The 21565-nt window shown below is 35.7% G+C and overlaps 1 protein-coding gene across 1 annotated transcript in view; it reads left to right on the top strand.

The window, feature by feature from the left end:
• Nucleotides 1-8462: 8462 nt before the first annotated feature.
• Nucleotides 8463-21565, top strand: part of CEP126 (centrosomal protein 126) — a 96390-nt gene continuing 83287 nt past the window's right edge. The window contains exons 1-2 of the mRNA XM_044668448.1: nucleotides 8463-8639; nucleotides 16161-16280. Coding sequence (XP_044524383.1) covers nucleotides 8527-8639; nucleotides 16161-16280 — 233 coding nt within the window. The 5' untranslated portion in view covers nucleotides 8463-8526. The remainder of the gene's footprint in view (nucleotides 8640-16160; nucleotides 16281-21565) is intronic.

The following is a 21565-nucleotide window of genomic DNA, read 5'->3' on the forward strand; positions in this document are numbered from 1 at the left end:
TCTTTTGATTTTGCTCTATAGTTTCTTAATGTCTTGTGAAGTCATTAGTTTCCAATTGTCCAATTCTAATTTTTAAAGACTGAATTTCTTCCATGACCTTAGATCTTCCTTTTCCTTTTGCTCTGTTCTTCTTTTCAAGTCATTCTTTTCATTCTTTAACTTTTTGGCTTCATTTTCCAATTAGTCAATTCTGGCTTTTAGAACACTATTTTCTTATTTTAATTCATGTGCCTCTGTTTCCAGATGTCCCATTTTGCTTTTTAAGCTATTGTTTTCCTTTTCCCAATTATCTTCAATCTGTCTTATTTGATTTTTTAATTCTTTTTTGAGCTCTTCCAGAGCAGAGCCTGAGTCCAATTCCCTGGATTTTTTGAGATTTTGCTTAATGTTCCTTGGATCCCATCCTCCTCTGTTGGTACTATTCTTTGATCTTTATCTCCATAGAAGCTTTCAATCATTGCTTCCTTCTTTTTCTTCTGTTGTTTAATCATTTTTTCCCTTCCTTATGGACTGTACATGCTTTCCTCTGTTTGTTTACTGGGCCTGGGTGTTTGAGCTACTCTGTCCTGAAGGGACTCTTTAGTCTTCTTTCTCTTCTACTGGTATACTGGATTGGATGGTTGTACTGACCTGCTGAGCTAATCTGCCCAGAGACCAAATCCTCACCCATTGCTGCAGTCAGCAGGTGCCCAACTAGCTGTACTGCTCCTCCCTGCCCTTCCCCCACACACACCCTTCATCCTTCCTGCCAGCTTCAGTCAGAGCCCTGAGTTTCAGGTGGTGGTATCAAGATACCCCATCATGGCTACAGCCTTCCCTCTGGAATCCCGCAGTCAGCCTGAATCTTATTACAGGTCTCAGAGCATTAGGTGGGGGAGGGGTGTCCCTTATACTGTGGGAATTGGCTCTCTCTGCCTGCCTTTCAAGTTCTGTTCAGTAGGAGAGTCCCATGATTCCATCTTGTTATTGGGTTTGGATTTCTGTCTTTTTTGAAGCACTTTTTAAAGACTGGTATGGAAGGATAGGTAGAGAGGTTTCAGCTTCTGTTGCTTCTAAGCCACCATCTTGATTCCACCCCTCCCTCAGATACTTCCTAGCCATATGGCCATGTGCAAATGATTTAAGTTACATGGTCTAGCCTTTACCACATTTCTGCCTTGGAACCAATACACAGAACTGATTCTAAGACAGAAGGAAAGGGTTTAAAACAATTTTAATACCAATCTAATTATGGAAATGCATCATCACTACCTGTTGGCACTCCAAGTCTGAATCTCTTAGCACTGTTGGATGCATAGTTAAAGGAGGGGAGAAAGGGAAGGAGAGAATTTGGAACTCAAAACTTTTTTTAAACTATTATTAAAACTTGTTTTTACATGTAATCAGAAAAAATAAAATGTTTTAAAAATTAAAAAAAAAGTATAGATATTTATATATTCTTGGTCTATACCACTTCCATTCCTTCTTTTTCTTAATTGTAGGTTACAGGTAAGCAAAGAAAATGAGTTTTCAGTAGAGACATTTTCTTTTTTTAATATTTTATTTTTCCCTTAATTACATGTAAGAACATCTTTTAATCTTCATTTTTTAAAAAATTTAAGCCAAATTTTCTCTCTTCTCCTTTCCCTAAGATGGCAAACAATCTGATATAGACTTTGCTTTTGCAATAATGTAAAATGTTTTTTCCATATTTGTCATTTTGTAGAAGAGAACTTGAACAAAACACAAAACAAAAAATAATGAAGAAAGGGAAATATAGGAAGTTTCAGCCTGTTTTCAGACTCCATAAGTTCTTCCTCTGGAGGTGGATGGCATTTTTCATCATGAGTCCTTTTTGATTGAGTGTAAATACTTTCAAACAAATATTGATATTCAGAGCAAAAATGTAATCTGAATACCTAGATTATTGAATATGCCATATTTATTCATATAATTTCCTCCATTTCCCCTTGATATTTTGAATATAAATCAAAGGGAAAGGAGGAAAATATGCACAATAAGCCAGGTGCTAGTTTACTACCACTTTCAGAAACCATCACTGTTCTTTTCAATTTGCTTTCTCACTTGCTAAAGTTTTTTTACCTTATCTACTATCACATTAGAATTAATAGTAAGGTTAAGCAGAATCTGGAGACAACATTTTAGTCAGCAGTTTCCAATTCTTGAACAAAATAATAAGTTCAACAAATATGTATTAAGTACCTATAACATATAAGGTACCAGGCTAGGTACTGGGGACAAAAAGATTTTTTCAAAAATATAGTCTCTGCCCTCAAGATGTTCATTATCCAGTAGCAGGAGGATGACAAGTATTTATAAAAACATGATAGTAGGTAGAATTTTAGAATAAAGATTTACAGAATTTCAGACTTAGACAAGAACTTCACATTATCTAGCTCATCCAAGACATGAACAAGAATTTTCTCTATAATACACTTGACAAAAGATAACCCAGATTTTGTGTCTTGGAAACAGATCACATTCTCTGTAAGAAAACTTGAGGAGGGAAAAATACTTTTATATGAAGAATTTAGGGAAAGCTTCATGAAGAAGGCTTTAGCCATGCTTTATTCAAAGTGTCCCTTGCAGCTTCAAGTGAGGCAGAAGTACTTCCATTAATCCTGAGAATCAAATAAACTACTTCATATCAGCAGCCCTGTCTCCCATTTAGCCTTAGCAGGTGTGAACACTCTGCTCCCTCTGCCTCTTTGTGTTTATTCTTTCTTAGCAAATGACTATTCTGAGATGGAAGTGTCCAGGCAAACTTAGGAGTTTGAGAAATCCAGAAGTTGCATCAGAGGTCTCATTGGAGTTGATATCAGGAAGTAGCAGTGACCATAGCATAGTAACAAATTGTTTGGGGTTTTCCAGAAAGACTAGTACCTCTGATATGAGGGCTTGCTGAACTCTTTTCAGGGCTGCTTTCCTCCTTTGGTATCCACCTGCCACTTAAGATACTTGAGTTGTGTCTTGAAGGAAAGAAGGATTCTAAGAGCTGGAGCTGAAAGAAAAGTACATTCCAGGTATAGAGGTTGCAAGTAAAAAAGCACAGAACTAGAAGATGGAATATCATGTGAGGAGCAAAAGGAAGGTCATTTTGGCTAGATCACTGAGTAAGGTAGGAAGAATAATGTATAATGAGGCAGGAAAGATAGGTTGAAGCAAGATTGTATAGGTCTTTTAAAGTTAAACAGTAGCATTTATATTTGATTCTAGGGGCAATAGAAAGTCACCATAGTAAATAAAGCAGAGGAATAATACAGTTCTTAATGAAAATCACTTGAATAAGAATGTGGAGAATTCACTAAAGGTAAGAAAGACTTGAGGCAAAGAGAACAATTAAGAGGTCATTCCAGTAATCTAGGTGAGAAGCAAAGATGTACTTCTAAATGTTTTTAAACATTTAAACATTTTAAACATTTAGATCAGTTATCTAAAAAATGAATGCATGAAATACTTTTAAATTTAATACAAACTCTTAATATTTTCTTTATCATTTTTTTAAAATTCAAGACAATTAACAGAATAAACCAAGCCCCAATTTGTAGCATTTGCCAATTTCTGAGACATAAAAGGTTATGTTGAAATTTTAACAATTAGCTCCAACATATCTCTGAAAAAAGTGTTGTGGGAAAACTAGGGATTGAGAGGAGGGAGAAGGGGTCAGATGCAAGAAATATTATAAATACATGTGAGGGAGAACGAAAAATAGGGAAAATATCAAAGTTATTCATCTGAAAGAATGAAAGAATTCACTACTAATCATGAATAGGCAAAATGAATATATTACCTGGGAAATCTTTGGCTCATTAATATGATTACAATCTAGTCCCTAGTGGATTTGTAGTGTGACATTAACCCTGGGACCTGAATCTAAGGAAAATTAGTTTTATAGATAACTGACATCTAACTCTTTAATATCAGTCATGCCTTATTTTTCAGTTTAAATTTGCTCACCCAGTTTGTGACCTGCCTTCTGATCCCCAGATGTGAATTGCCCTTCCTTTCCCAGGCATTTGCACATGTGTCAGACCTGATTCTGACAGTTTACAACAATGTCTGATATGCACCTCGGATTTCTAAATAGCAAATTTCAAATAGCTCAGAGAAAGAATTAGTAGGGGTCAATGACCTAAAATTATATAATGAAAGTTCATCAGACTGGAATATGATATTCTCAGAATGAAATCTGGATGACACAAAAATGAATTATTCTATTTGTGGAGAAAAGAAGATTTCTAATAATATTGATGTGACTATAAAAGTAAATAATCACCTAATGGTTTTAAAAAGACATGTTGGATATACAGGCAAGATCAGATAACTGGGAAAGAATGTGATACTGTAGGAAAGTCCATTAAAAGTGTCAGAAGTGGGGGCAGCTGGGTAGCTCAGTGGATTGAGAGCCAGGCCTAGAGACAGGAGGTCCTAGGTTCAAATCCGGCCTCAGACACTTCCCAGCTGTGTGACCCTGGGCAAGTCACTTGACCCCCATTACCCACCCTTACCACTCTTCCACCTAGAAGCCAATACACAGAAGTTAAGGGTTTAAAAAAAATTTAAAAAATAAAAAATAAAAAAGCGTCAGAAGCACTAAGACTGATGATGAATACAGAAAGTGTGAAGTTATCTATGTATGATATAAGGGAAAAGTCAAAGCTGTTAAAAGATTAAATATAATGGTGACAATAGATTCATTCAATATGCATTTATTGAGTGTCTACTATGGCCAAATACTGTGTTTAAGAGAAGAAAGAATTATTTGAATCTCATATTGATTCAGTTTTCTCTGCTGAGAACAATCTTTGGGTTTTGAAGGAGGGACAGGGGCAAAAGACAACTATCAAATGTTTTTAGAAGATGCCATGTGAAAATATGTCTCTCTGAAAAGACCACTAGCCTAAGTGAGCATCAAGAAATGTTTATGCTAACCTCAGCTCTTAAACTTACTCTATAAAGGAACAGAATATAAATCTAATAAAAACTACCACTGCTGGGTCCAGAGGACTTGAAAACTCTAAACCTCTTCTTCTTCACCGAAAGGTCTGCCTTGAACACTGAACTCAGTCACATACTTTGAGATTCAGTTGGGAGGAGCCTCTAAAAAGCAACTTCAGGATGTTTGCTTGGTTTTGGTTTCACTGTCTCTGGCTTGTTATGCCTCAACCTTGGAACCACAGGGAAAATTACTCAAAGTTCAGGCCCAGTAAATGGTGTGTATTGAGGAGGTGGGGGGGGAAGGGGGACATAAAAAGATTTTGGATGTAAAATATAAATCAGGTGTAGTACAACTATTTCTTTCCTCCACACTAAAGAAATGCTTAATATAAAAGATTCACAAGTACACATGAACAAAAAAAAAGCAGCAGAAATAACTTTAAGGATTTTTACATTCTCTTGGGAGGTTTAGACTTAAAATCAGAAAGCAATGTGTGGGACTGCTGAATCAGCATTTCACATTCCATCTCAGCTCTATCTAAACAATTACCTCTAGGCTCATATCTTCTGGTAAGCCATGCCAAGAAATAAGTTTATCCTTCTGCTGTGATCATCCTCTCTAATGTGTAAACTCATCCTGCTGCCAGTCAATTTCAACTAGAAGACTCAGAAGCTAGCCTCTCAGATTCATAAATCTGCCTATAAGCCTAGAATTGACCATTTCAAGATCACAGGTTGGTCATCTATACTCTGAAAAGAAAAACAGAAACAGAAAAAAGGCAGCTATGTTATCAGACTTGTAGGCATTATGTTGCTGGGTTGAAGACAAAGACACAAAATGTTTATAAGAAACATAGGGAAGATACCATGTACATAAATAAATATATAAAAAATAAATACAAAGTAAGAAGTTCTATTTTAAATCATAGAATTTCAAGGTAGCTGGATAATGCCTAAATATTCTAAACCTATAGCAACACCATCTACCATCTTCTTTCCTAGAAAGACAAAATTTGAGAACTAGAAGGGACCTTGGAGTTATTCGGTCCAAATCAAATGATTCTCTAGACTAAGTTTGAAGATCTGGAGAACCTACAAGAAGGCTATTATCCACCAACTCTTAGGGTGACTTTTGGCCATCTCTAATTATTAGAAAAGTTTGTTGTTGTTTTTTTTCCCTGACTTCATGTCTAAATTTGCTTCTTCGCAGGTCGCACACATTACTCCTGGTTCTTATTTTGGGATCAAAATGAAATAAATAAATAAATCTTTCCTCTTCTCCACAAGTCATATCTTCAAGATATTTATTGAAGACATTGAAGATATTTGCATCCCTCCTTTGTCTTCTTTCCTCCAGGCCAAACACCCCTCATTTTCTCCAAATGATTCTCATATGACTACTATTTTCCATCTATATTTATATATACTCCTGTATTTTACTTCTTACCCCTTCTAAGGAAGTAATAAAAACAGTAATAGGGAGCAGTCAAGTAATGGCACAAAAAGCTCTATTATATTGGGCTCTTCACCTTCTGGACTTATCTTTTAAAATGGGGGGATTTGATTTTGTGATTCTAAGGTACCTTTTAGCTCTAAATCTATGATCTCTCTAAGCTCCCTTCAGGTTCAAAATACTATAATCAGTTCTAAATACCAAGATCCGTATGACACACTTAGTTTTTCCCTAGACAATCAACCTGTTACATCTATTTTCTATCCCCTTGATATGCTACATACAGGAAAGCACTGTGTTTGTTTACTTGGTCTCAATTATTTCACCAGCAGAGAAATTCTCTCTTAATGCAGATGAGAAACTTAGTTACCTATAATTTTTTTTTTATGTTGTTTGGGAGCACTGAAAAGGTAAGTGTGACTGTCCATGATTACACAGCTAATATCAGTCAAAACCAGATCTTCCCAATCTGAAAACCAGTCCTCTATCTACTTAGACCATACTGCCTTTGAATGTTTATTATTTAGCTTTAATCTATACAAGATTAGATGTGATACTTTTAAAATGCCAGTCTTTTCGGTATATTTCATTTAATTATAGTCTTTCTTTCTTTCTTTCTTTCTTTCTTTCTTTCTTTCTTTCTTTCTTTCTTTCTTTCTTCCTTCCTTCCTTCCTTCCTTCCTTCCTTCCTTCCTTCCTTCCTTCCTTCCTTTCTTTCTTTCAATTTTGGCAGGGGAGGAGGTATTTTTTAATAATGTCAACTGGACACATTATTCTTTGCTTCAACTCAAATCTGGATAGGCTGGCAGAGACATTTTAATTGTGGGTGAGTAATCTTTATTTGGTCAATGTATTATGTTTCTAAATCTCGGAACTTTTCAGCAAGAAAATCAGTCAGAACTTGAATATGACATTATGATGGAGCCAACAAATGCCTTTAGACTTTTTTTCACCAAAACATATATACAGTTGTAGCTAATAAGCAGATGGCTCAGAATTCTATGTTTTAAAATTTGTCTTATAACTGTGTCAATTAACTCTTTCTTTGACCTTCTCTGGATAATGGGTCATCTCATCTGTTTTAAGGCGCACCCCACAAAGGTCTGCGAATGTCAAATTGGTGACAATAATCACCCGACAATCACGCGACAATGGCCGCCCGAAAAGCAGAGACTATCACAACTTTGTGACACTTTAAATTGGTAACTGGATGTGGACATTAGGTGAGGTTAGCTGCAGTAAAGGCAGGAACAACTCTCAGAAACACAGCGTTAGAAATGGAAGGAATGGTCCATTTCAGTGAATGTCTCTTAAGAGAGGAGGAGTTTTTCTGAATGGCTGAAAACCCAACACAGGCCCCAAGAGTGAAAGCAGAGATAGCAGTGTCAACATCCCTGAGGAGAAATTCAAAGGTTGGTCAAGCTGTGGAGGGTGGGGAGAGCGGTGGGGGTGGAGATCAGAGGATTTTACAACATATCCACATCTTTCATCAGGAAGAATCTAGTGCTCCTCGGCGCCCGTGGTGACCCAACTTCGTCACAGAGAGTGCTCCTTGAGGACGTTCTCTGTTCTACCCTGAAATTCCCTCGAGGTCCCGCTCCCCAGCCCGCAGGAGCCCCTTGAGGCCGAGCTGGCTCCTCGGATTGGCTGCTGAATCCCCACGGCCCCGCCCCTGCTCTCCTTCCCACTAACCAGCGTTCAGTGTCCTTGCTCCCCTCCTCCCCCACCTCCCACCCCGCCTCACCAAGCTCCCTCAACTCTCGTTCCCTGGTTTCCGTTGCGAAGGTAGCAGCGTCTGTTGGTTGTCAAGATGGCGGCGGCGGCGGAGTCGGCAGGGCTGCTGCTGCTGCTGCTGCTGCTGCTGCCGCTGCCAGGCGGGGTCGCCGCCGCCGCTGCTGCAGGTGCTGCCATCGCCACCGCCGCCAACACCACCAGCAGAACCGCTGCGCGGGAGCCCGGGCTGGCGCGGCCCACCCTGCTGCACTCGTAACTCGAGGCCTCTGGGATCTAGGGAGTGGGGGACAAGTGGGGAGGGAGGGAAGGGGAGGGGAGGGAGGACAGAAGGGCACCGCGCAGCTGACATGAGGGAAGCATCTGGGGGTCGGCAGAGAGTCAAGGAGGCTCTGGGCTGAGAGATGCTGACGGGCCGGCCTGGGGCCAAGAGCCCAGTCCGGGGACCAGGCACTGTCCCTGTCTCCCCGGGCCCCCAACGGAGAAGCCATTTACTACAAGGGAACAACTTCTATCAGTATCCTTCCTTTGCAAACCGCTTCTAAAAAGGGGATGGGTGTTTCTGAATGAATGATGATGACAATGCCCAGGACCTACCCCAGCCCCTACTCCACTGCTCTTGGGACTGTCATTAATACCTGAGTGTTGTTGTTGCCCTGCCTGTCCTTGCAAATAAGGGCTATGCTTGTGTCCGTTTTTATGGCAGATTCTTCCTCTGCCCGTCTATTTTATTAACTGATATTCCGAATTTTGTTTGTTTCCGCTAATTCTTGTGCATTTTTAAGTCTCTCAGTCTCAGAAGCACATTTCTTGATGATTTCTTCATTTTCCCTCTTCCCGGCACAGAAATTACTTTTTTTTAGCTGTTATTTCTTATATCTTTCAATTCTTCAGTAGGCTTTTAGGAAAAGAGAACTTGTACAGTACACTAAAACCTATAAGTAACCCCAAAACCGATTTCTGCTACCAACTTAGCTTCTCCTTCTACCTGACTTTTTTTTTAGCAAAATGTGATACTAAGGTTTCACCACTGCTCATTTTTCTCATCTCATGCCCACAGATTGTTTCAGTCACTGAAAAAAGGAAGATGAAAGTGACTTGGATAACCCATAAATTGAGTATTTTACCTTAGACAAATTGAAATTTTAGAGACATGGGGGAGGGGAGGAATGGTTGAATTAAAAAATACATACTGTTTCATAATATAGTGTTCCTTTTATGGTAGATTATGGTATGGAAGCCTTATTTAAATACCAGCCATGCTTTTTCCTTTAGGGATATTGTTTATGATAAAGCCTTTGGATTTTCTAAGTGAAAAGTGATATTATCTGTAATGTATAATTACAAGTACCAGTGTTTTTATTTATCCCAAACCTATGATTTCATCTGGTACTCCTTGTGGAAACTTCTCCTAGGATGCAAAGCAGCAACTTCTCCATTACTTATGTCTTAGAAAATTGTCTGACACATTGGGTGGTTAGGTAATTAGCTTACCTTCATACAATTACTATTTGTCAGAGGTGGGCCTCAATCCATGTCTGTCTGATCTTAAGACCTGCCTGCTATGCATTATTCCATGCTATTTCTCACATTTAGGTAGTTATTAAAACTATTCAACTTAAAATCTTAAAATAGGTTTTATTCAGAACTTTAGGCAATTTAATTGAAATTATAAGTTTAATACAAGTTAACCTATCACTAATTCACTTAAAATTCAACTGTTTAATTGACTCAATTCAAAAATTCAAAAACTTTCGCTTGTTTCCCTACATTTCAGAGCTTTTCCATTTCCTTGGACTCAGAACTGCCATGTAATCACCCTTATGCTCTATCTGTGAACTGGAATATGTGGAAAGGAGGCATGGAACAGTAGAAAAGGCATCTGATTTTTTGTGGAGGTTAAAATCTTAATCCAGCATTTGCTAACTGAATGACATTTGAAAAGTCAATTAATTTTCCTGGTCCTGGAATTCTTTATATACAGAATTTAGGGAATTGAACTAGATGGTCTCTTGAGTTCCCATCCAGCTCAAGATCTATGGTCCTATGGCAGTTATATTACCTTCTTTAAGGAAATCATTTTAATGGTGGCCATAGTTATATTTTTAAAATATTAAGGCTTATCCCTAAAGCCTGGTAGACCTCCTCAATATGATGTATATCAGAGAATCTCTTAGAATAAGAAGGCATCTCAGGGGGGATCTAGTATAATTCATACCTGAACAAGAATCTCCTTTATCCCAGAAGACCTCCTCTGAGGAATGCCTTCTGCCTGGCTGTCTGGGAAGAGCTAGTAACCCCTTCTCAGAAGAATGTTTTTAAATGCAAAAATAAAATACATAGGATCACAAAGAAAATAATTATAAAGTACTTCTTGATTCTTTTTTTAAATTCTTGTGAACTTTACATTTAAAAACCATGTGCTACACTATGCTGATACTTAGTTTCAGTACCTTATTGGCCATTTTTGTTCTGTTCTTTTCTAACCCAAAGATTATTCTGTCAGAGAAAATGGAAGCAAAATAAGAATTGAATAGTTCTGCTTTCTCTCCATTGACCATGTCTATGTCATTACCTTTATAGAAGTTTGTTAAAGGAATACTAAGTAAAAGTAGCAAGTTGGTAAAGTGTATTTTTCCTCTTTAATTAGTCATAGAGTTTTTCTAATACTGTTAGATGGCCCAGTGGATAGAGTATCAGAACTGAAGTCAGAAAGACTCATCTCCCCAAGTTCAAATATGGCCTCAGACACTTACTAGCTGCATGACCCTGGGCAAGCCACTCAACCCTATTTGTCTCAATTCTTCATCTGTAAAACAAGTTAGAGAAGGAAATGGCAAACCACCGTTGAAATATAACACCACTTAGGTATCTTTTTCTTTTTTTTAAACCCTTAATCTTCTGTCTTGGAACCAATACTATGTATTGGTTCCAAGGCAGAAGAGCAGTAAGGGCTAGGCAATGGGGATGAAGTGACTTGCCCAGAGTCACACAGCTGGGAAGTGTCCAAGGCAAGATTTGAACCTAGGACCTGGCTCTCAAACCACTGTGCTATTGGGTATCTTTTTCAAGGAAACCCCAGAAGGGGTTACAGTGAGAGTTGGACATGAATGAAAAACGACTGAATGGCATGAACAGAGTTTTTCTGCTGGTGTCTTTTCACAGAAATAATTATGAGATTCTCTCAAGGGGCTTTGACTTGGCAATGTAGTTTGTTGTACAAGTCAGTAGTAAATTTGCCATCATTTCTTTTCAATTGTAAGCTCTTTGAGGGCAAACACCAGCTACAAAGTTTGCCAATATTTCTATCCTTTAAGAAAAATGTTTCAATACTAATGGGGCCCATGTAAGACTCAAACAGCCCCTATGTGCCAGTTATTTATAATTATCTCATTTGATACTTCTATACTTACTATATTTCTATATTATATTTTTAAAATAAATGAAAAGGAAACGTATTGATTAATGGTGGCACAAACTTTTCTCACATATGTGTAACTATATATGCCTAAGCATAATGTCTGCAAGTATTTGACAGACAGGTTCCTGTGTTTTTTTAGATGGGAAGAAGAAAAATGGGTTACAATAACTAAGAGAAGGAGTTTTTGCAAGCAGAGAGCAGCCACATGCTAGGAACCAAAGAATTCTAGATTCTGAAACAGAGAAGGGATAAAGAGTAAACACCAACAGTCACTGGAGGCTCTTGGACTTCCTGTCTTTTGAGCTGTCTAGGCCTTGAACTTCCTCTCTCTGGTGAACTGAAGAGGTTTGGCTTCCTATCCCCTGAAGTGGAAGATACCAAATCTCTGTTATTCCTGACTTGAGAAACCCTTCCTTGCTTTAAAATCATAAGGTTTCCTGCATGCTGAAAGTGTTCCCGACTGCTCAATCTGCGATCTGCTAACCTGTGTTGGTGAAGGCCAGAAGCCAACTCCGGCCTGGCCCAACTAGGGCTGAATTCAGCCATAAAGGGTTCACCCTAAAGATACTAACAGATCTGTTTATCCTACAAAAACAATCTGGGAGGATTAAATAGAGTCAGGTTAGCTAGTCAGGCTTTGGGGATCTAGATAGACAGGTCAGGGTCTCAGGGAGTGTCAAGTCACAGAAGGCACCCCGTGAGGGGTTTTAGAAGGTGGGCAGCTAGTGAGAACCCTTAGAATTAGGGAACCCTATTCTTTTAATCTCCCCCCCCCCATAATACCATGTTTTCAAACAAATCCCTGTCTTGTGTTTTGTTTTTTCAATCTTGTCTGGAGATTGAAAAGCACACTGGGCCAGTGAGGGAAGTTCTCAGGCTTTCTTCACTGAGGAATACTGGGGAATCCAATCAACCTCAGAATCTCAATATCATCAACATCATCCCTTTTAGAATTAGTTATTTCAGTTTCAATTAACACTTTTGTCCCTAAATATCTCTCTCCATCACCCCCATTAAAAATGAAAGAAAAAGAAAAAAATACGTACAGTTAGGCAAAACAGATTCTCTATCGGCCATTTAAAAATGTATATCTCATTCTGAATTTGAGTATCATCTCTCATCAGATAGAAGGATAGCATTAGTCATCATTAGTCTTCTGGCATCATGGTTGGTCATTGCATTGATCAGAATTCTTAAGTCTTAAAATGTTGTTTATCTTTACAATGTTGTTATTATATATATAGTTTTCCTGGTTCTGCTTACTCTGCACCAGCTTATACAAGACTATCAAAGTTTCTCTGAAATCGGTCCCTTCATCATTTCCTAAAATATAAACAACTCATCCTTTTTTAGTCCCTTATAATTGTTTGCTCATATTTACCTTTTTATGGTTAGTTGTTTGTTTGCTTGTACATTAAAATTTCTATTCAGCTCTGGTCTTTTCATCAGGAATGCTTCAAAGTTCTCTAATTAAAGATCCATTTTTCCCTTATAGTATTATATTCAGTTTTTCTGGGTCAGTTATTCTTGATTATCATCAGCCTGTATCCTTTGCCTTCTTTGTACATTGTATTTCAACATCTCCACTCATTATTGATGGCTTCTAAATGGTGTATGATCTTGATTATGGCTTCTTGGTACTTGAATTTCTGCTTTCCAATCTCTTACAACATTTTTTCATTGCCCTAAAAGCTCTGGATTTTAACTATAATGTTCTTATTAGTTTTCATTTTGAGATTTATTTCAGAAGACGACCAGTGGATTCTTTCCTTTGCCTTATGGCACTAAGAAATATAGGCAGTTTTTTTTGTTTTTTTTTTAATTTCTTGAATATGATGTTTAGGCTCTTTTTTTGGTCATGACTTTCAGGTAAGCCAATATTTTTCTCCTCAATCTCTTTTGTAGGTCAGGTTTTTGTTTTGTTTTGTTTTGCTATGAGACACTTTGCTTCTGGTTTGTCTATTTGTTTTTTTAAGTATTTTGAATTTGTCTTACTATTTCTTGTTGCCTCAGGGAGTCATTAACTTCTATTTGGCCCATTCTAATTTTCAAATACTCTTTTAGTTGGATACGGTTAAGTATCTCATTCTTCAACCTGATAATTCTCTTTCCAAATATTCCTTCCATATCTCTAATTTCTTCTCATTTTTATACCCTAGGAATCTCATTTATTTTCCAATTGTTTCCTCTAGAACTCTCATTTTATTTCTAAAAAATCATTTTTTAAAACTCTATCATTTCTAGGAATTCTAGTTGAAGTTGAATTTGTGCCCAAGCTGTACTTTATTCACTTTGTTTTTAGATGTTTTAGAGTCATTCTCTTCTAAGTTTCTTTCTTTACCCTCCACATTGCCAAAATTGCTCCTTATGCTTATATTCTTTTTTCTTTACTACTTCTCGAGCCTTATTCCTAACTTTGGATTTGTTGTTAAAATCAAGCTGTATACACTTCTAAAGGGAATGAGTAAGGCATGGTTGGTCTTGTTGAATGTCCTCTTGGATCCTTATGTTGTATTCTCAAGGTATAGTGCATTACATGATGTTAGGATCCCAGGGACATCTTTAGCTGGGAACCTGCAAGTTTTAAGAGTACTCAAAGTGGTCTAATCCAAAGCAAAGTCTAAATGTGGCATTCCTTGTCTGAGCTCTGCAAGTTCCTGACATTTGCTTGGGTCTGAGCAACACAACTGAGGAACTATTCCTCATTAGAGGATTATTAGACTACTTTTGCATTCAGTTACCTTAAACTGGCTGGAAAGCTCTGGAGATCTGTGACAGGATTGTGGGCTACCTTTTGAGCTTTACTTACTGCCCTGGTTATTTTTGTGTAGGTTTCATTCTGGCCTAGCTTCTAGTTTAGAGAAACTATTCCATTCTTGAGATTAGAACCACAAAGCTTCTGCTTGCTTTGTGTAGGTTTCATTCTGGCCTAGCTTCTAGTTTAGAGAAACTATTCCATTCTTGAGATTAGAACCACAAAGCTTCTGCTTGCTTTTGGTACTTGCTGTTCTCTCAGTTTGCAACCTAAAGCTTGTGAACTCTCCTTGCCTTGAATACTACCCTACATTTAGGTCCCATCCTCAGTCAACTCTGAATCTATGACTCAGTACTGGTTAGTGAGCAACAGGGCTGCCTTTGGGTACCTATTTCTACTACCTTCAGAAGACCAGGGACTTTCATTTGCAATGGAGCACAGCTATGTTAGAAGTCTCCACAAACGCCTGGCTAGCCCTTTCCCCAGTATCTGTTGTCCTCCTTATCTCCTCTACTGTCCTTGATGCTATCTGCTTTGGGGCTAAGAAGTTCTGCAATTGCCTCTCTATGGATGCCATTTTGGGGACTGAGGCAGAGTGGCGATCAGTCACTGGGGCACAAATTTGCAGGGAGGGAAGATTGTGCTAATGTTTAGGTCTTGCTCTGGAGGGAACAAAGTCCTCTTTCATGTTTTCTGGAGTCTTTGGTCTCTGTGCTTAGTACTCTCCAGATCTCCCCTTGCTTTGTATGTAATAGATTTTGGCAAATGTATGTTGAATTGGAGAGAGCGTGTGGGTAAAAGAGCAGTGAAAAAACAAAGATATTGTTGTCATGAGAATATAATACAGTTCATCTCAACAAAAGTAGGAGATAGATGGAAATCCAGGGAATAGATCAAAAATCTGTCTTTTCATGTATAGTAGTGATGAGAGACTTCAGTTAGCTAAACGCATAGTAGAGTACACTGTTGGTCAAAAGTTAAAAAAAAAAAAAGCAAATGAAAAATTCTTGAGTTGTTTTAATGATCATTTAATTCTCTAAAATGTAAAGGATGCAACAAGAGAAATCACTATTTGGGATCAAGGAAGAACTGATTACCTAAATGGAAATAATGGAAACTCAGAGAAAGTAGCCCATTTATTAGAATTTATAATAGAAAAAAAAAGAGAAAATAGTCTGATGTATACACTGTATTTCAGGAAAGTAAATTTCAAAGTGTTCAAAGGAATAATAAGATCACATGATCCAAAATTTTATAGAGGAAATCTACCTGAAATGAATAGCCTGCAAAGGAATGACTATATTCCCTTTTGAATTAATAACAAATTATTTTGGAAATGTAATTCATTTTTATTAGCTTATTTTCTATGGCAAAGTTACACACATATTGATTCATGAAAACTTCATGAGAATTTTTATATAAAAAAGTAAAGTAGTTTTATAATTAATACTTTATTGATTTTTTTATTATCTGAGAATACTTTCTGCAAATCTATAGGTAACAATACCAATTTCTTCCATTAACTTGGAACTAGTTCTTTATATAGTTATACCAAAACTTGGCTATAATGCTAATTATTATATCCTTTATCCTGGAATTTGGAAATTAATCTGACTTATTATTGAAAATACATTTCAATAAAGTCTGCATGTGACACAGACCTCATTGGTATTTTTATGGATTGTAAACTCTGTTCTCCATGAAAGCAGGGGGCCATGTCTCATCTAAACTTGATATCTTTCCCTGAGCCTGATTTGGTCCTCTTCAAACTATGTGTATTTAAGAAATACTTGTTGAATATGCATTTGTCATTGAGGAAAGATTTAAATAAACTACTTTCCTTAATTTAGCACAATAACTAGAAATATGAAGATCCATCTAGAAAAAAATTTAGAAGAAGAACGTCAAAAATTGCTGCAGGAACAAAGAATATGTCGAAGTCGAGCACGTAAATATTCTATAGAATCAAACAGAAGAAGAAAGTAAGTATAATTTATTCTGGGACTTTAAAAGTCTTTGCTGGCTTTCTACTAGGTGACTGAAATGTTAGCTCTTAAAAAAAAAAGGGAGGGGTGAATTTTATTGACCCAAATACTAGAGTACTAACTTAAAATTTTTTTTCAGATCTTTGCTTTGTTTTTATTTTTACCTTTCTTCACGATTCATAAGGAAGTGATGAGTTGTCTTTAGAATTATCTGAATTATGTCAATGTTATCATTTTTCCCTTCCTATTTTTACAACATTTTATAATTAAATAACTTACCATTTAATTTTTTACATGGCTTGATTCACATTACTTACTCTTTGCCTTTGTATCGTCCATATTCAACCATGTGGAAAAACAAATGCATACACACACAAATGGGTATATATGTGTGTATGGTTTATATGTAAAGTTATAAAAATTTTATGTTAAAAATAAAGTTTACATATATATATACATATATATATATATTTGTAATTTGAAATGTGAAGAGAAAGAGTACATACAGTTATTTGTAACAAATTAGGAGTCATATGTAATTGAATGAAAAATCTAAAATATATCAGAACCTACCAATAAAAAAGGAGACAAAGTGAAGTACAAGTACTCTCGGTATCTTTTGATTCCTTGACATTTTTCAGTTTTTCTAGTAGTACTTTTTAATTGTTTTTTAGGCCTAGGTTTTTTAATTCTTTTAAAAAAATTGTGGATTTGTTTGTACTTTCTCCATCTTCAATACATGACTAGTTAGATATCTCTAGAGGTTATTAATAACATCAAAATGAATCTGCTACAAATCCTTCTTGGGGATGACAAAATTATTTACCTTTTTTCTCTTTTCTATATTGTCTTTTTTACATTAACTTCCTTTGTTTATATCAGCCCACAGTCCTACAGATAATGTAATAAAATGTCTATGACCCTAAAGTATTGTTGGGACTCAATTTCATCATTTTTGCTGTCTAATAATGTAACAATAAGATGATATCTTAAGGTTGTCTTGATTTGCAATTCTCTGATTGCTAAGAAATTTGAGTATCTTTTCATATGGGGATTAACAATTTTCATTTTCTCCTTAAAACATTGTTGGTTCATGTCCTTTAAATATTTTTCTTCTGGTTAGTGTTTATTACTTTTTGAATATGTATTATTTTGTATAAACTATAGATGTTGGACTTTAATCTGTTTGCTGCAAATATTTTCCCAATTTGTTTCTTTTTTACTTTAGAGACTTTTTCTTACAAAATCTTTTTGGTTATTTTTTTATAATTGAAGCCATAAATTGTTTCCAATAATTTCCTTTTGTTTGATTAAAAATGTTCTCTCCATAACTGAGTTTAATATATTATTCTTTTTTCTAATTTTAATGACATTAACATATGATGTGAGGTATTTAATTACATTATTTGTGCCATGATTTTGTGCCATATTTTCCCCAATTTTTTTTATTGTGATTGTATTTTGCAGTTTTTTTAAACAGGGATTCTTCAATTACAAACTTCTTTTTCATTGGATTCTGTAAAGAATATTCCCTTCTGTTCCATTAATCTGTTTCTCTATGTGTTTTCCTCACCAGCATCAATCAGACTTAAAAAACAATTGGGACTATCTAATTTGGGGGGAGCTAATTGGTTCAATGGGCTGAGAGCCAAGCCTAGAGAAAGCAGCTTCTAGGTCCAATCTGGCTTCAGACTTAGAGCGGTGTGACTGACTCTGGGCAAGTCATTCAACCCCCATTGCCTAGCCCTTACCACTCTTCTGCCTTGGAACCAATATGTAATGTTGATTCTAAGATGGAAGGTAAGGGTTTATCCTCTCTAAGTTTTCACATCTTGCGTTTCTTTTTCTCCTTTTGGAGTTATCTTTTTTTGGATCATTTTTCATGTCTCCTTCCCCCCAATATGAGCATATCCCAAACCTCTGGTACTTGGTCCTCTTTTGTTATTTTTTTTTGGTGATCTCACCAGATTTTGGGGTTTAATTATCATCTTTGTGTGAATCTCTACAAGATCTTGATTCACTCCTGAGTTCTAGTCCAACATCACCAACTGCCCATTGAACATTTCCCCTTGCCTTGTAAGATTCTCAAAATCATCTTGTCCAAAACAGAGCTCCTTAACTTTCTCACTAAATACACAACTCTACTTAATTCCCTGTTTCTCTGAAGAGCTTCACTCATTCATCACATAAGCCACAAAATCTTGAGATTATTCTCAATTCCTCTCTCCTCTCACCTCAGCTAGTCAGATGTCAAGTTTTTATTGTTTTTATTTCCCCAGTATCTCAACTCTCTACTCTCTCCTATGTGCTCAGATGACTACTACTTTGATTCAGACTTTCATCTTTTATCTCCTTAATTGTTTTTCCTGCAACTGGTCTTTCCCTTATCTAATGTGTTCTCTATGCAGCTATCAGATTTTCCAAAAGCACATGTGTGGCTATGACACATGTTGGCTATTTGACACTGAGCAAGTCACTTAACCTTTAAATTCCCCATGAAACTAGTCTACATGTTCCTCACACATTAGACTCCTATACTATGCCTTTGCATTGGCTGTTTTTATACCTAGAATAATTATATCTTATCTCTTGGAATTTGATTTCCTTCAGGACTCAGCTCAACTGATACCCTAAACTTGAGCCTTCCTGATCTCCCCAGCCAAGTGTTTTTCATTCCAAAATTACCTTCCTTTCTCTTTAAATTTGTTCTGTAGAGACCTTCCTGTTAAACGTAAATATGGATGTGTTGTCACCATGATTGGAATGTATATACCCCTTGATAAGATTCTATTTCATTTTTGCCTTTATAGACCCGTATTAGCTTGATGTTGGGGTATATTAATAGGTCGTTAATAAATTCTTGTTCATTCTTTCATTGATCTGCACTGCTAGAGGGTAATTTCCTCACTGATAGTTCCTTATATAAATAAAATTATAGGTCCAGTCCAATAAATAGTTACCTAAAAGACATATAAGATTTAGATTTTCAAATTGAATTGACAAAGTGATCTCTGTATCATCAATTTTCTTATACTTCATTTAAATTTTTCCTTTGTCCATAGCACATTTTACCTTGTGTCATACTTATGACTTTTCAATCTCAACTTTTATTATATTATCAAATTCTTCTTCTCCTCATTCCCTAGCAGAATAATTTGCTCATAGTAGATACCTAATTACTATTTTTAAATAAACTTATCATTTTTTAAATTAATTCTTTTCTTCCCACTCCTCTTTCCCTTATTGAGAAGGCAAGCAATATATCATTCATTAGCTATGTAAATAAGCTGAAATTTATAAATTAGTGTGAACATGGCATTACTGGGGTAATTAATCTGAAAAATGACAATATATATTTAAGCAAATATCCTCCCATAATGACTACAACATTATAAATGGAAAGAATAGCAACAATAAAAATATTTAATTTCTCTATAATTATAACCAAGCTTATCTCCAAAGAAGTGATAAGAAAATGTGTACCTCCTTATCTTCATTGGGTCATGGGAGACTAGGTGTATGAAATGCAACATATTCTGTCAGACTCAGTTGACATGTTACCTTCCTAAATGTCTGTCTTTTTTTTTTACTTACCTTTTTTATGTTTTTGTCACAAAGATTGCAAGATCATAAATTTACTTCTGGAAGGTACTTTCAAAACCATTTAGTCCAACCTCTCATTTTACAGATGAAGAAACTGAAAGGGAGAATAAGAACCGTAAATATTCAGTCACACAGTGAATAAGTGTCTGAGGCATGATGCTAAATGCTGGTCATACAAATATAAGTAAAAGAAAGACATTGAAACTTTAGCTGAAAATTGAAGAACGAGTACAATTTTAATATGTTTTTTGATATTTGGATTGCATCCTATTATCTAATAGATTATAAATCCCTTGGTGAAGAGACTTTTTTTTTATCTAATCCTAATGTACTATGTAACACAGAAAAGCAATTAGTAAATATTTGCTGGACATATAGCCCCAAATTTTATCAATTTAAGGTTCTGAAAAATAATGAGGGATTTAGAGAACATAGGAATTCTGTGCAAAAGTGAGCATAGTACAGGCTCACTCCAGTCAGAAAAGTTGGATGCAAATAAATGCTGCTATCCTAAAGTGACTATAATTATGAACAATTTAAAATCTTACCTGGCTCATTAATGAGCTTAGGAGGTGATCATTTATTTAAATGTGTCTGTCTTGGAATATTTCTAAGACCTAGTGATTTTGTCTGCTTTCTACTTCCCAACTTACTACTGCCTAGAGAACTTATCTCATTATAGGGTTTCCTTCTCTTTTAATCCATGTTTATTTACAATTTGTACTTTTGTGATCAAGTTTGTCTCTTTAAAAGGTAAGTGGATTTTTATTGCATTGTGTTTACCATGAGTTTACTAAATTCAATGATTATGTGGCATAACTAAGTCCTCATAATACTAGAGAGAAAAGACAAATGTGAACCCATGAGAAAAATTGCCCTGAACTTCAAAGAAAAAGGTAGCAAACATACTGACATCACCTCCTTGGGGCTATGGACATATAAATGGGGAATAAAAAAGGAAGGATTCTAGGCAAGGAAAAAATATGAAGAAAATACTAAAGGTATTATAAATAATATACATATATTTAATATATAAATATACATATTTATATGCATAAATATACAAAAATAAATAAATATAAAAGAAAATACTAAAAGTATTATAAATAAATAAAAAATAAAATAAAAATAAGGAGAAACCTGAATTTAATAATAGAGTTCATGCTTGGCAGTAATGAGAAATAAGGTAGGGCTAGATGATGACATGACTCTGAATTCCAGACAAAATCACAGTTTCAGTATGAACGTCTTAAAATGTAACCAGATATGAAAGCTTGTGACAAAATTAATGAATCAGTAGAGTAAATAAGTTAATAAAGAATTGGTGGTTTGGGAGAGAAATTAGATTCTTTGTTCTTAAACAATCACTGTTAGAAAGAGTAATTAGCTATATTCATTTTAAGAGGTTATTAGAAGATTTATTGTCTAAGAAATTACTATCTATATTTCTATAGCCTAGCATTTAAAATCTTTTAAATGAAAAATGCAGTTATCCAAATATTTGGAAACATTCATATGTTTAGCATTATGTTGGAAAAACATTTATGTAACTTAAATGAAATGCTCTTTTTCATCTGCATATGATGATTTCAGGTATCCATAAGCATAAACGGCTTTTGAATCTACTCAGATTTGATGTATTCTGAAGGTAGATTTTCTTTTTTTTAATTTGAGATTTT

The sequence above is a fragment of the Gracilinanus agilis genome, chromosome 3 (genome assembly GCF_016433145.1).
Source record: "Gracilinanus agilis isolate LMUSP501 chromosome 3, AgileGrace, whole genome shotgun sequence".
NCBI lineage: Eukaryota > Metazoa > Chordata > Mammalia > Didelphimorphia > Didelphidae > Gracilinanus > Gracilinanus agilis.